The sequence below is a fragment of the Pristis pectinata genome, chromosome 4, assembly GCF_009764475.1.
Source record: "Pristis pectinata isolate sPriPec2 chromosome 4, sPriPec2.1.pri, whole genome shotgun sequence".
Lineage (NCBI taxonomy): Eukaryota > Metazoa > Chordata > Chondrichthyes > Rhinopristiformes > Pristidae > Pristis > Pristis pectinata.
Genome location: NC_067408.1, coordinates 74,525,894 through 74,538,477, shown reverse-complemented (window position 1 = coordinate 74,538,477; position 12,584 = coordinate 74,525,894). Strand labels below are relative to the sequence as shown.

At 39.7% G+C, this 12,584-nt stretch overlaps 1 protein-coding gene across 1 annotated transcript in view; it reads left to right on the top strand.

Annotated features, from left to right (window-relative positions):
- The window catches only part of ccdc191 (coiled-coil domain containing 191), a 55,626-nt gene that overhangs the window by 2,068 nt on the left and 40,974 nt on the right, over window positions 1-12,584 (top strand). Inside the window, exons 2-4 of the mRNA XM_052014453.1 lie at window positions 6,954-6,992; window positions 7,112-7,253; window positions 11,839-11,994. Coding sequence (XP_051870413.1) covers window positions 6,960-6,992; window positions 7,112-7,253; window positions 11,839-11,994 — 331 coding nt within the window. The 5' untranslated portion in view covers window positions 6,954-6,959. The remainder of the gene's footprint in view (window positions 1-6,953; window positions 6,993-7,111; window positions 7,254-11,838; window positions 11,995-12,584) is intronic.

The window sequence follows — 12,584 nt, the reverse complement described above, 5'->3', positions numbered from 1 at the left end:
TACAGTAAGTGGCAGGACCCTTAGGAGCATTGATATACAAAGGGATCATAGCTCCCTGGAAGTGGCAACACAAGTAGATAGGGTGATAAAGAAGGCATATGGTACACTTGCCTTTATCGGTTGGGGCATTGAGTATAAAAGTTGGGAAATCATGTTGCAGCTGTATAAAGTTCTGTTAAGCCACATTTGGAGTATTGAATGCTGTTCTGGTTGCTGCATTACAGGAAGGACGAGGAGGCTTTGGAGAGGGTTCAAGAGGGTCACCAGGATGTTGTCTGGATTAGAAAGTATGAGCTATAAGGAGGGGTTGGGCAAACTTAATTTGTTTTCACTGGAGTGTCAAGAGGCTGAGGGGTGACCTGACAAAGTATATAAAATTATGAAAGGCATAGATATGGTTGATGATCAGAGTCTTTTTTCCGCCACAGTGGAAATGTTAAACGTAAAGGTGATTTACAAGGCATGTTTGTTTTACACACAGAGTGTTAAGTGCCTGGAACACGCTGCCAGAGGAGGTGGTGAAAGCAGATATGATAGCAATATTTATGAGGCATTTAGACAGACACACGAACAGGCATGGGATGGAGGGATATAGACCATGTGCAGGCAGATGGAATTAGTTTAAATTGGCATCATGGTCAGCACAGACATCATGGGCCGAAGGGCCTGTTCCTGTGTTCTACTTTTCTATGTTCTATTGAGATTTTTGGGAACTTTTCACTAAGTCCCATACAGAAAGTTGGTTGGCAGGGTTATTATGTATAGAATTGGGGTATTGGCATGGATTGAGAATTGGTTTACAGATAGAAAGCTGAGCATGGATAAATAAGTATTTTTCACTTATCGTGTTTGGGCCCCAGCCATTCAATCAATATCAATGATTTGGCTGAGGGGTCCAAATATCTTACTTCCAAGCTTATTGATAAGACAATAATGGGTAGGCTTCAAGAGGATATAAACAAGCAAAGTGAGTGGGCAAGAACATGCCTGATGAATATAGTGTGGAAAAAGTGATGCAAAAAAATGCAGAAAAACAGAGTATTTTTTTAAAATGTTGAGAGATTGGGAAATGTTGCTATTCAAGGGGGCCTGGGCATCCTTGTACACAAGTCACTTAAAGCTAGCATACAGGTGCAGCAAACAGGAAGGCAAGTACTGTGTTGGCTTGTATTGCAAGAAAATTTGAGTATGGGAATAAAGGGGTCTTACTGCAATTATATAGGGTCTTGGTGATGCTGCATCTGGAATATTATGTATAGCTTTAGGCTTCTAACCTTAAAAAAAAAGGACGTACTTGGCAAACAGTGAGTGCAGCAAAGAATCACTATACTGGTTCCTGGGATGGCAGGTTTGCCACATGAGGAGTGACTGAGTAGACTAAATATGTATTCTGTCGAGTTTAGAAAAAAATGAGAAGTAATATTTGAACTAACAAACTTTTTTTAAGGGCTCAGTATGAAGGATGTTTCCCTGGATTAGAGGCCTAGAACCAAGGCCCACAGAATAAGATGTAGGCCATTTAGGTCTGAGATAAAGGGAAACTTCTCCACTCAGAGAGTAGTGAATCTTTGTAACTCTGTACCCTGGAAGGCTGTGGCGACTCGTTTACAGAGTTCGTTCAAAACAGCAATTGATATATTTCTGGATATTGACAGGTTTAAGGCATATGGAGATGGTTCAGAAAATGGCACTGAGATCAGTAAAGATCTTGATGAATGGTGGAGCAGGCTTGAATAGCCATATGGCTCACTACTGCTGATAATCAATAGAGTGTAGAACTACAGAATGTAGTCTCAGAAGCCACATGTTTCATATTGAGGTGCAGGACAATTTCTTTGAGGTTGGTGAATATTCAGAATTCTCATTCCGTGAGAAAAGTAGATGATGAGTGTATTTAAAGCTGGAATAGAGGGTTTCATGAGATTGGTAGGAAAAACAGACGAGCCAAAGGTCAAATAAGCCATAGTTTTACTGAATGTATCAGGCTGTGGGGACCATCTGGTTTTTATTTCTCATGGTCATTTCTGATGCTATGTGCCTGTGATGCTGCTGCAAGTAAGTTTTTCATTGCACCTGTGCATACATATACTTGTACGTATGACAATAAACTCAACTTTGACAAAAGTGGATATAAAAGATCTAGTGACACAATTTTTGAAGTAATGCAAGGAAATGCTCTGTGTATTACTTTGCTAAGACATTATTTTACAGATTCCACTTGTGGGACCTTGCTGTATGCAAAATTGCTGCAAACCTGTTTCTTTTCAGTACAAACAGTGACTGCACTTCAGAAGTACTTTAATGAGTGCAAAGCGCATTGTGCTGTCTTGAGTTTGTGAATTGTATAAACTCATTCAGGATAATTTTTCATGCTTGTCAAAGATTGTTGGTTCCTTTCTCCATGACATTGATGTCGAAGTTGTAGGGCACCATTACCTATGCAACAAATCAAGGAGAAACACAGAGATTCATTTTAAGAATGAAGGGCTGTGGAGGCTGTACAGTTTGTCATTGTAGAGATGGGATTGCATAGTCTGTTGAAGGACTAGAAGGAAAGGATAAGAAGTTTAAATTAATACTTACTTCAGATAGACACCTGGTGCTGTTCAATGAGTACTGGGTTTCTGTAGAAGAGTTTCAGTTGCAGCTAACTACTTTGAACAAGTTGAATTTTAGTTGAGGCCAGCAAGGATTGAAGGCTTGAATTCAGCATTGAAAGGAATGAAGGATAAACAGACTACATCTGAAGATGACAAGAACACATTAAGCTTAGAATGTTAAGACATGAGACTGCAGATGCTGGAATCTGGGGAAAAAACAAACTGCTGGAGGAACTCAGCAGGCCAGGCAGCACCTGTCTTGAAAGGACAGTTGATGCTTCTGGTTTGAGACCCATCATCTGGATGTTTGGTCCAGATTAAGGCTTCGACCCAAAATGTTAACTGCCCATTTCCCTCCACAGACACTGACCTGACCCACTGAGTTCCTCCAGCAATTGTTTTAAGCCTAGAAAGTAGATTGTTAAGTTTTGCCATTCTCAGCACTACCAAATGGGAAAATTGATATTTTTATAAAGTATGTCATAAAAAATGTCATAATTCAAGAATAATAGGAAAGGTTTAGAAGGACTAGCTAGGTAGGCACCTTGATTGGCGTGGACAAATTGAGCCAAAAGGCCTGTTTTTTTTTATGCTGTCTAACTTTGAATCTCTATGAATAAAACAGATGGAAAAATTCAGAGTATTCCTAGTTACAATGCACTCTTTCACATCAAGTTTGATACACAGAAAACAGAGTGACATAATTCTTTGAACAATGCTCATTTAGAGGGTTGTCAAATTGGGTTGCATTAACACTTAAAACATTTTCTTGCTCACTCACATTTTCCTGGTGCTCATTCCCTACAATGACATAATTTTAAAAAGCCATTTAGAGAATCAATGCTCATTGTTTGCTGCAGAGTGCTTCATAGGCTCCCTGCTGCTACAAAAGGCTGCTGTTATTGACCTCACTGGAGATTGTTGATGTGTGCTGCCGTTTCTCCATATTAGCTTCTTGCATGGTGCTTCTTGCAGTTGTCCTGTGAGTTGAGGTGCACCAAATTGGCTGCAGGCTAGCCTTTGGAGGGAAGCAGATGTGCACAGGGCCTCTGAGAAAAAGGTTTACAATCACACAGCGTGTATCCCAAGAATACTCGAGGAAACAACGTCTGAATCTCCAGTTCTTGGAAATTCATTAGACATGGGAGCAGAATTAGGCCATTTGGCTCATCAAGTCTGTTCTGCCATTCGAACATGGCTGATTTATTTTTCCCTTTCAGCCCCATTCTCCTGCCTTCTCCCCATAACCTTTGACACCCTTACTAATCAAGAACCTATCAACCTCTAAATATACCCAATGACTTGGCCTCCACAGTTGTCTACGGCAATGAATTCCACAGATTCACCACCCTTTGTCTAAAAAAATTCCTCCTCAGCTGTTCTAAAGGGACGTCCTTCTATTTCTGAAGGCGTGCCCTCTGGTCCTAGACTCTCCCACTACTGCAAACATCCTCTCCATGTCCACTCTATCCAGGCCTTTAAATATTTGGTAGGTTTCAATGAGATTCCTCCCACCCACCCCCCCCACCCCACCCCCCCCCCCCCCCCCCCCCCAATCCTTCTAAACTCCAGTGAGTACAGGCCCAGAGCCATCAAATGCTCCTCATACATTAACCCTTTCATTCCTGGGATCATTCCTGTAAACCACCTCTGGACCCTCTCCAACACCATCACATCCTTCCTTAGATATGGGGGCCCAAAACTGCTCACAATATGGCTGACACTAGACACCATTTATCTGGAGGCTAAAGTTTTTGGTTGCTGATAACAGATGTGGCTTACTGTGGACAGATCTACAGCCACAGTTCTTAAACTACTCTGCCTTTGAAGGCCAAGATCATTGTTATTCTGAACTTTGTAGCCTTTGGAACATTCCAGGTGCTGGCACTGATCTGTGCCACATTTTAGTTTGCTGTGCACTGCAGAACTGGGGCAAGTACAGGACTTTACCTCATTACCCTTCAGCAGGGACCATCAGACTGAGCAGGCATGCAGATTTGTGAGCATTGCAGGCTTATCTAAGGTTCTGTGGACGGTAAACTGCCCTTGTGCCACTACCTGTAAATCTTATCTGCTAGGATCCTGAAGTTGTGGTCTGTGGAATGAAGGCATGCTCTGTCTTTTCTAGCATCGGCCATTAGTGCAGAGAATCTAAGAGTTCAATAATCTTCCAGCAGTACTATGGCACAGTAGAGGGTGACTCTTAGGGGTTGAAGCCATGACTGAATTACTATTAGAATAATCCAGTTATTAACTGAGGCCCATGCTGATTGACATTTAAGCAAAATTGCACATTTATGCTATGACTATGATCGAAGAGTGTGTCTGAACTGCAGTGGCATGAATCTTCTAGGCAGTCCCTTGGTTGAAGATGACATACTTCCACTGCAGCCAAAAATGAGCTGCTGGAGGAACTCAGCATGTCAGATAGCATATGTAGAGGGAAATGGACAGCCGTTGTTTCGGTCTGTGACCCTTCTTCTGGACTCAAGCCATTTATCTAGACCCAAAATGCCAACTGTCCATTTCCCTGTACAGATGCTGCCTGACGTGCTGAATTCATTCCAGCAACTCAGTTTTGCTCCAGATTCCAGCATCTGTTGTCTTTTGTGCAGTCTCCATGCTTCCACTGCAGTTTTGAAGTGACTGATGAGGTCAATGTGGGATCTGCAGGCTCTGGGACAGGAGGTGCTTGATGGAAGGGATGGGTAGTTTGGGAAGTAGTGTGCTCCTTCTGTGTTTTTTCTAGCCTTCCATGGCCTCCTGGTAAAGAGACTCAAGTGCTCCTTCTCTATTTTGAATAATTGTGGCCAGGAATCCTTATGAGCTGGAGATTTTATCTGTCTGTATAATCTCTTGCTGTAATGGAGCTTGGAGTAGAATGCCTGCTTTGGGAGTCTGGTAACCAGTATGAATAAGTGCAGTTTGATTGCTTTGCACAGGATTCACACTTCTATTAAGAAGTGATCAATTTTTAAGGGAGAATGTTTTCATTAAGTGATAAGGTATGGCAGGAGACCAGTGGGATAATGTAAATGGTAAGAGCTGGTCTTGCTAATGAAGAGATGTGGATTTTAGCTCAGCAATGGGTCAAGCAGGGTTTTGGAGAGTCTCTTTCAGAATGGACAAGATGTTAATAGAAAATCTCAGAATTTGGGTTGGAGATAAAAATGATGGCTTTGGTCATCTTCCTAACATTTGTATGGCTTGTACAAGATGTTGGACAGAGAGTCTGATTTGATGTGGAATTGAGACCAGGTGTTACCATGAATTGCTTGAAAAACCAGTCTATTGGTTTTGGAATATTTTCTTTTGAGAACATATACTAACATAGGTCTTTTATTTTGAATTGCAACTCCTCCAGGTTAAGAAAAGTATCAGTATGTTGGAAATGATGTACATTTTCTGCATTGCATTTGGTATTGCCACTCATGATAGCAACAATTTAGTCTTGTCCCATCATTGCTGATGGGAAGTTTGAAGCCTTGCTTAAGTTTGCTCAGATAGACCAAAATAAATACTTAGAAATTAATTTGCAGATGATAGGCCATCCTTCAAACCAGCAGTTCTGAAATTTAATCTGAAAACACATCCGTCAACCTAGTTTAAAATTGAAACATATACAGTCCAGTGAATGCAATTGTAGTTTGGCGGGGGTGGGGGGGGGGGGGGGCTGGTACATACGTATATGTAGATTTAATGTATAGCATTTTAATTTAAGAATATGAACATCTGATCCTATTTAGCCAGTTATGTGAGAAATGAAGATTAACCAAAAGAAGATTGTTTGAGCTTGCTTTACAAACTGCCAGGCAGAAGATGGAAAAGTAGGTCTTTGCTCACCTATACTAATTAAGAATTGAGCCAAGCTTGCACATTTATTGCCAGGAACTCTATATTTAGAAAGCTTGAATTAAGAAAAATCTAATTTTGGTAGGTGAAAGGGGTCAGTGATCTTTACTCCAAAAGTTTTCATCTTCAGCTTCAAGTACTGGAAATCAATCATAAAATTGGTTTTGTTGATCTAGTTCCTTTTTTCCTACTAACAATACATTAGAATTATCCAAGATTACATTATGTGTGAATAATGGTTGAGTGAATATACATATGCTGCATACATGAATATACTTTTAGTCTGTTTATATTTGACCTGGGTTAAGTGTCAAATATTAGTGCCTTTCTAAGATATTAAAGCTTTTATTCTAAATGGAATCTTCCAGATAAGTTTACATACTTGGAATTGGTAAGCTAAATTCGATGAAAGGGCTAAGATGTATTTGGTTGGCGATGTGTATATATACACTATCTGTTAAATTATTTTACAGTTGTTAATGCTGTTATTTTTACTCACAGCAAAACATGGATCATGATGATATTCAAGACTGGATTAAAGTAAGTCTGACCAATTGAATTCATGATTATCTTGTTACCATGGAGGTTGTTGGGGATGGAAGTGACAAGGTGGAACTTATGCCGACAGTATTATTTGAATTTTTATTACATTTTAACAGAGAGTTGAACAGGCGTCTGAATGTGCTGTTGCAGAAGTATTTCCTTCAAAAAAGTTAAAAACAACTCCAAAAGTCAGTGGCTACTTCATGACAATGGAGACAGTTAATCAGCTTCATGATCATGATGATGCTTATGCTGAAGGTATGATTCCAATTGATTGTATAGTACCTTGATTCTCTCACTGCAGGGATAAATCACAGAAAGTGTGATAGTTTTGCTGAGTACTTCTTGCAGCCTCTGGTATTGTGGGATTGCATTTAAGGGAGAGATCAAGTTACTAAATCACATATGTAGTTTACACACAGACACTGATTTATGATTCATGCCCTGAAAATTACTGGATGTTCAGAGGTTTTGGACAAGTCCAACTGCCATCAAAGTTTCAATAAGTATTAGGAAAGGGCCTCAACTGGATTTGGTAGTTTACTTGTTCCTAATGCTGCTCATCTGTTGGGTAGATATTAGGAACAGATAGATAATCAGCAGAATTTGTTAAATGTGTCCAGGAAAGTTTTCTTAAACAGTATGTTTACGGACCTACTAGAGAGGAGGCAGTACTGGATTTCCTATTGGAAAATGAGGCAGTGCAAGTGACTGAAGTTTCAGTAGGGGGAGCACTTCGGGACCAGTGATCATAATTCTATTAATTTTAAAATACTTATGGAGAAAGATAGGACTGGTTTGCAAGTTAAAGTCTCAAGTTGCGGCAGGGCAAAATTTGACAGGAACTTGCAGAAGTTGATTGGAAGAGGCTGTTTGCAGGTAAAGTCTGGCAAGTAGGTGGCTTTTAAAAGTGAGATGGGGAGAGTTCAGGGACAGCATGTTCCTGTCAGAGTGAAGGGCAAAGCTGGCAGTATTAGGGAACCCTGGTTCATGAGAGATATTGAGGCTGTGGTCAGGGAAAAAAAGACATATGACAGGTGTAGGCAGCTGGGATCCTTGAGGAGTATAAGACACATAGGAGTACACTGAAGAGGGAAATCAGGAGGGCAAAAAGAGGGGACATGAGATAACTCTGACAGGTAAGGTAATCCTAAAGGGATCTACAAATAGGTTAAGAGCAAAAGGGTAGCTAGGGAGAGAATAGGCCCCCTTAAGGATCAATGTGGTCATCTCTGTGTGGAGCCACAGGAGATAGGCATGGTCTTAAGTGAATATTTCTCATCTATATTTACAATGGAGAAGTTCATGGAAACTAAGGAATTAACGGAAATGAATGCTGATGTTGGAACATGTCCATAATTCTAAAAGAGGAGGTGTTGGCCGTCTTAAAGCATACTAGGAAGGGTAAATCCCTGGGGCCAGACCAAGTGTATCTTAAGACATTGTGGGAAGCTAGGGCAGAAATTGATGGGGTCCTTGTGGAGATATTTGCATTATCTTTAGCCATTGGTGAGGTACCGGAAGACTGAAGAGTGTTTAATGTTGTGCCTTTATTTAAGAAGCGGTGTAAGGACAAGCCAGGGAGTCATAGGCTGGTGAGCCTAATGTCACTGGTGGAAAAGTTACTGGAAGGGTTTCTAAGGGACTAGATCTACAGTATTTGGAAAGACAAGAACTGATTAGGGATAGTCAGCATGGCTTTGTACATGGGAAAATCACATCCCAAAAATTTGATTGAGTTTTTTTTTAGAGAGGTGATGGAAAGGATTGAGGGTAGGGCGGTGGATATTGTCTACATTGTCAAAGGTTTTGCTGAAGTCCATGTCCTGCATGGTATAGGCTAGTCCAGGAGAGTAGATCACATGGGATTCAGGATGAACTAGCCATTTGGATACAAAATTGGCTTAGTGAAAGGAGCCTGAGGGTTGTTTTTTCAGATTGAATGCCTGTGAGCAGTAGCATGCTGCAAGGATCTGTGCTAGGTCCACTGTTGGTTGTCATCTATATTAATGATGTGGATGACAATGTTAACGTGGTTAGTAAGTTTGTGGATGAGACCAAAATTGGTGTAGTGTACAGTGAATTATCTAAGATCAACTGGGAAAGCGGGCCAAAGAATGGCAGATAGAATTTAACACTGACAAGTGTGAAGTGTTGCACTTTAATAAGTTAAAGCAGGACAGGACCTACACAGTAAATGGTGGGGCCCTGGAGAGTGTTACAGAACAGATACCTAGAGGTACAGCTACATAGTTCCCTGAAAGTGGAGACACAGGTAGACGGGGTGGTGAAGAAGGTGTTTAGCATGCTTGCCTTCATCGGTCAGGACATTGAGTACAGGAGTCAGGATGTTGTGTTACAACTGTACAAGTCATTGGTGAGACCACACTTGGAATATTGTATGCAGTTCTGGTTACCCAGTTATAAGAGGTATGTTATTAAGATGGAAAGGGTGCAGAAAAGGTTCACAAGGGTGCTACCTGGACTGAAGGGCTTGAGATATAAGGAGAGGCTTGATAGGCTGGGGCTTTTTTTTTACCTGGAGTATAGGAGGCTGAGGGGACACTTTGTAGAGGAATATAAGATCATGAGGGGCATAGATAATGTGACTGGTTGCAGTCCTTTTCCCGAGGTAGAGGAGTCTAAAACTAGAGGACATGGGTTTAAGGTGAGAGGGGAAAGTAATAAAAGGGACCCCAGAAGCAATTTTTTCACACAGGAGGTTAGTCATTGGAACGAGCTGACAGAGGAAGCTTTAGGGGCAAGTACAATTATGTTTAAAAAGACATTTGGGCAGGTACATGGATAGGAAAGGTTTAGAGGGATATGGCCAAACACAGGCAAATGGGACTAGCTCAGGTAGACAACTTGGTTGGCATGGGCGAGTTGGGCCAAAGGGCCTGTTTCTGTGCTGCATAACTCTATGACTCTATATTCCTACGTCTTGATAATTTTTGTGCCAAGAAATACTTCTGTCTTCTTAAATATATACGTATTTAGTGACTTGGCCTCCACAACCTTCTCTGCTAAAGAATTCCACAGGTTCACCATCCTCGGTGAGAAGAAAGTTCTGCTCATCTCACTCCTGAAATGTGACGCCTTATTCTTGACCAACCCCTTTGCACACTTCAATGAGATCGCCTGTCCTTCACATCTCTTGTGAATACTGGCCTAGTCAGCCCAATATCTCTTCATGATACAGTACTGCCATCCCAGGAATCAGCTTAGTGAATCCTCATTGCAATCCCTCAATGGCAAATGTGTCCTGTAAATGTGTATTAAGACATGCAACTGTACTCAAAAGCACTGTACTCAAAAGCTCTTGTAATGAAAAAGAAAACCATTTGCCACCTTAATTGCTTGCTGCACCTATGTTTTCTTTCAATGACCTGTATACAAGGGCACTCTCCCAATCTGCCTCATTTAAATAACACTCTGCCTTTGTGTTAATCCTATCAGAGTGGATAACCACACATTTATTCAGGTTTTTCTGCATCTGTCATGTATTTGCCAAGTCATTCAACTTGGCTAAATTGCTTTGAAGCCTTTTTGCATCTTCCTCAAAACTCTCAATTCCATCTAGTTTTCTGTCCACAAAAACCTTGAAAAATATTACATTTGGTCCCCTCAGAAATTGTTGATATATTGGGAATAGTTGGGGCCAAAGCACTGATCCATCTGCTAGCCCTTTAATCACCATGTTTATCACTAATCTGTTTCTTGTCTGTCAGACAGTTTTTCAATCCATGTAACAATATATAACACTCAATTCCATGTATGATTTTTGCACTCTAATCTCTTGTGCAGGTCTCCTGAAACTCCAAATACACCATATCCAGTGGTTCTCCCTTATCAGTTTCACCAATAAAATCCTCGGAAAACTCAAGTAGGTTTGTCAAACACAATTCCCCTTCATAATCCACATTAGCAATATCTAATCTCATTGATATTTTCAAACTGTCTTACTATCCCTTCCTTGTACAAGCGAACCCACACTCTGGGGGGTGGAAGCGGTTGTGTTCCTCGAAAACGATCCGTATCATGATTTTCCGTAACACAAACCTCCATTATCTGCTTGTGTGGCATGAAACAAGAACTGTTTATTAAAATAAACCTTATGTTCATTTTATTTAGTTGACATAAGTTTCATGGGAGCGAATTTTTTCCCTTATTTCAAATTTTGTGAATTTCTGTCAGGGCAAATTTTTGTTACCCAAATGACTGGAGCATGGGAGTTGCCTGTGATCGACTCTTGCATTTTCCCTAGTACTATAAGGCTAATTAGTCAGTAGTTCCTGTTTTCTCAATTATAGGGTTACATTTGCCCCTTTCCAATCTGTGTGCACTGTTCTATAATCTATAGAATTTTGGAAGAAGACAACCAAGACATCCGCTGTTTACTACAAAATACAATTTATTGACAAACAGCACATTTTATTTTTGTCAAAATTGTTGAAATATTTTCATACCTTAATTACATGTGCATATTTAAATAGCTATAAAAATTGATTAAACCATGTTTATTGAATTGTGGAAAATTCTATTTCAGTAAAATAGTGATTCATATGACTTGATTTTTCATTTAAATTATTGAAAAGATTACCTTCATTCACATTTTCCAAAACTAGTTTTTTGTTGAATGCAATGGTGAGGTCCAATTTGACAGAATAAAATTCCATTTGCTAAAAATACTTGGATCATCATAAAGTAGTGTGTTCTGTTTTTAGGGTTTAAGTTGAATTCTTTTAAAATCATGGGTAAATTGTCTGTGGAGGGAGCCATGTGGCTGGCTATTGTAAATGTCCAGCATTAAATGCTATTCATTGTTTTTCTTTCAACGTAGCTCAGGAGTTACTAAATGAATGGATGAACTCCAAGTTAAGAATGGAATTAGAATATGAAGAAGCTGGAGAGCTACAAGACCATATGAAAAATTTAGAGACACTCACATGTTCACCAGAGATGACCTCCAGAATGCCTGAATATGAAAAATTTGATGGTGAGGGTTTCTTTGTGTAGTTTTGAACTTTAACTTCTCAGACAGATAAATATTTAACTTGATATGCTGAATGCTTCATATGTATAGAAGATATTCTTCAGGTAACTTGTGCACCAATTTAATATATGTTTTCTCATTTTGTTTTGTTGGCACAGAATTAGTTTTCACTGGCAAAAGGAAAGCTTTAAGAGGCAATAACAATATTAGATTAATTAACAAGAAGGGACAGTTTTTTTATTATAATAAGTAACTAAATATAGGAAAAACAAAAATGGAATATAATTAGGACTGTTGTAAAAGGAAAAGAAAAACTCTTCTGAAAGCAATGGCCTATCACATTCCAAAATTATAGCAATTAAATTAGGGACACGGACAAAATTTAACCTTCAGATTGCCTGCCATTCCTAGTAATTGGAATCTTCTTTATACTTGGTAATTCTTTTACCTTGTAACCACGCACAGAGTGATTTTGAAACAAACATTAAATAATTGATAAAGCTAATTGGGAACTGCTTTATTACTGTAAGATTAACCCCCAAATTTAAAAAAATGGAACTAGATTTACTGAACATAAACAGACTGACACCACG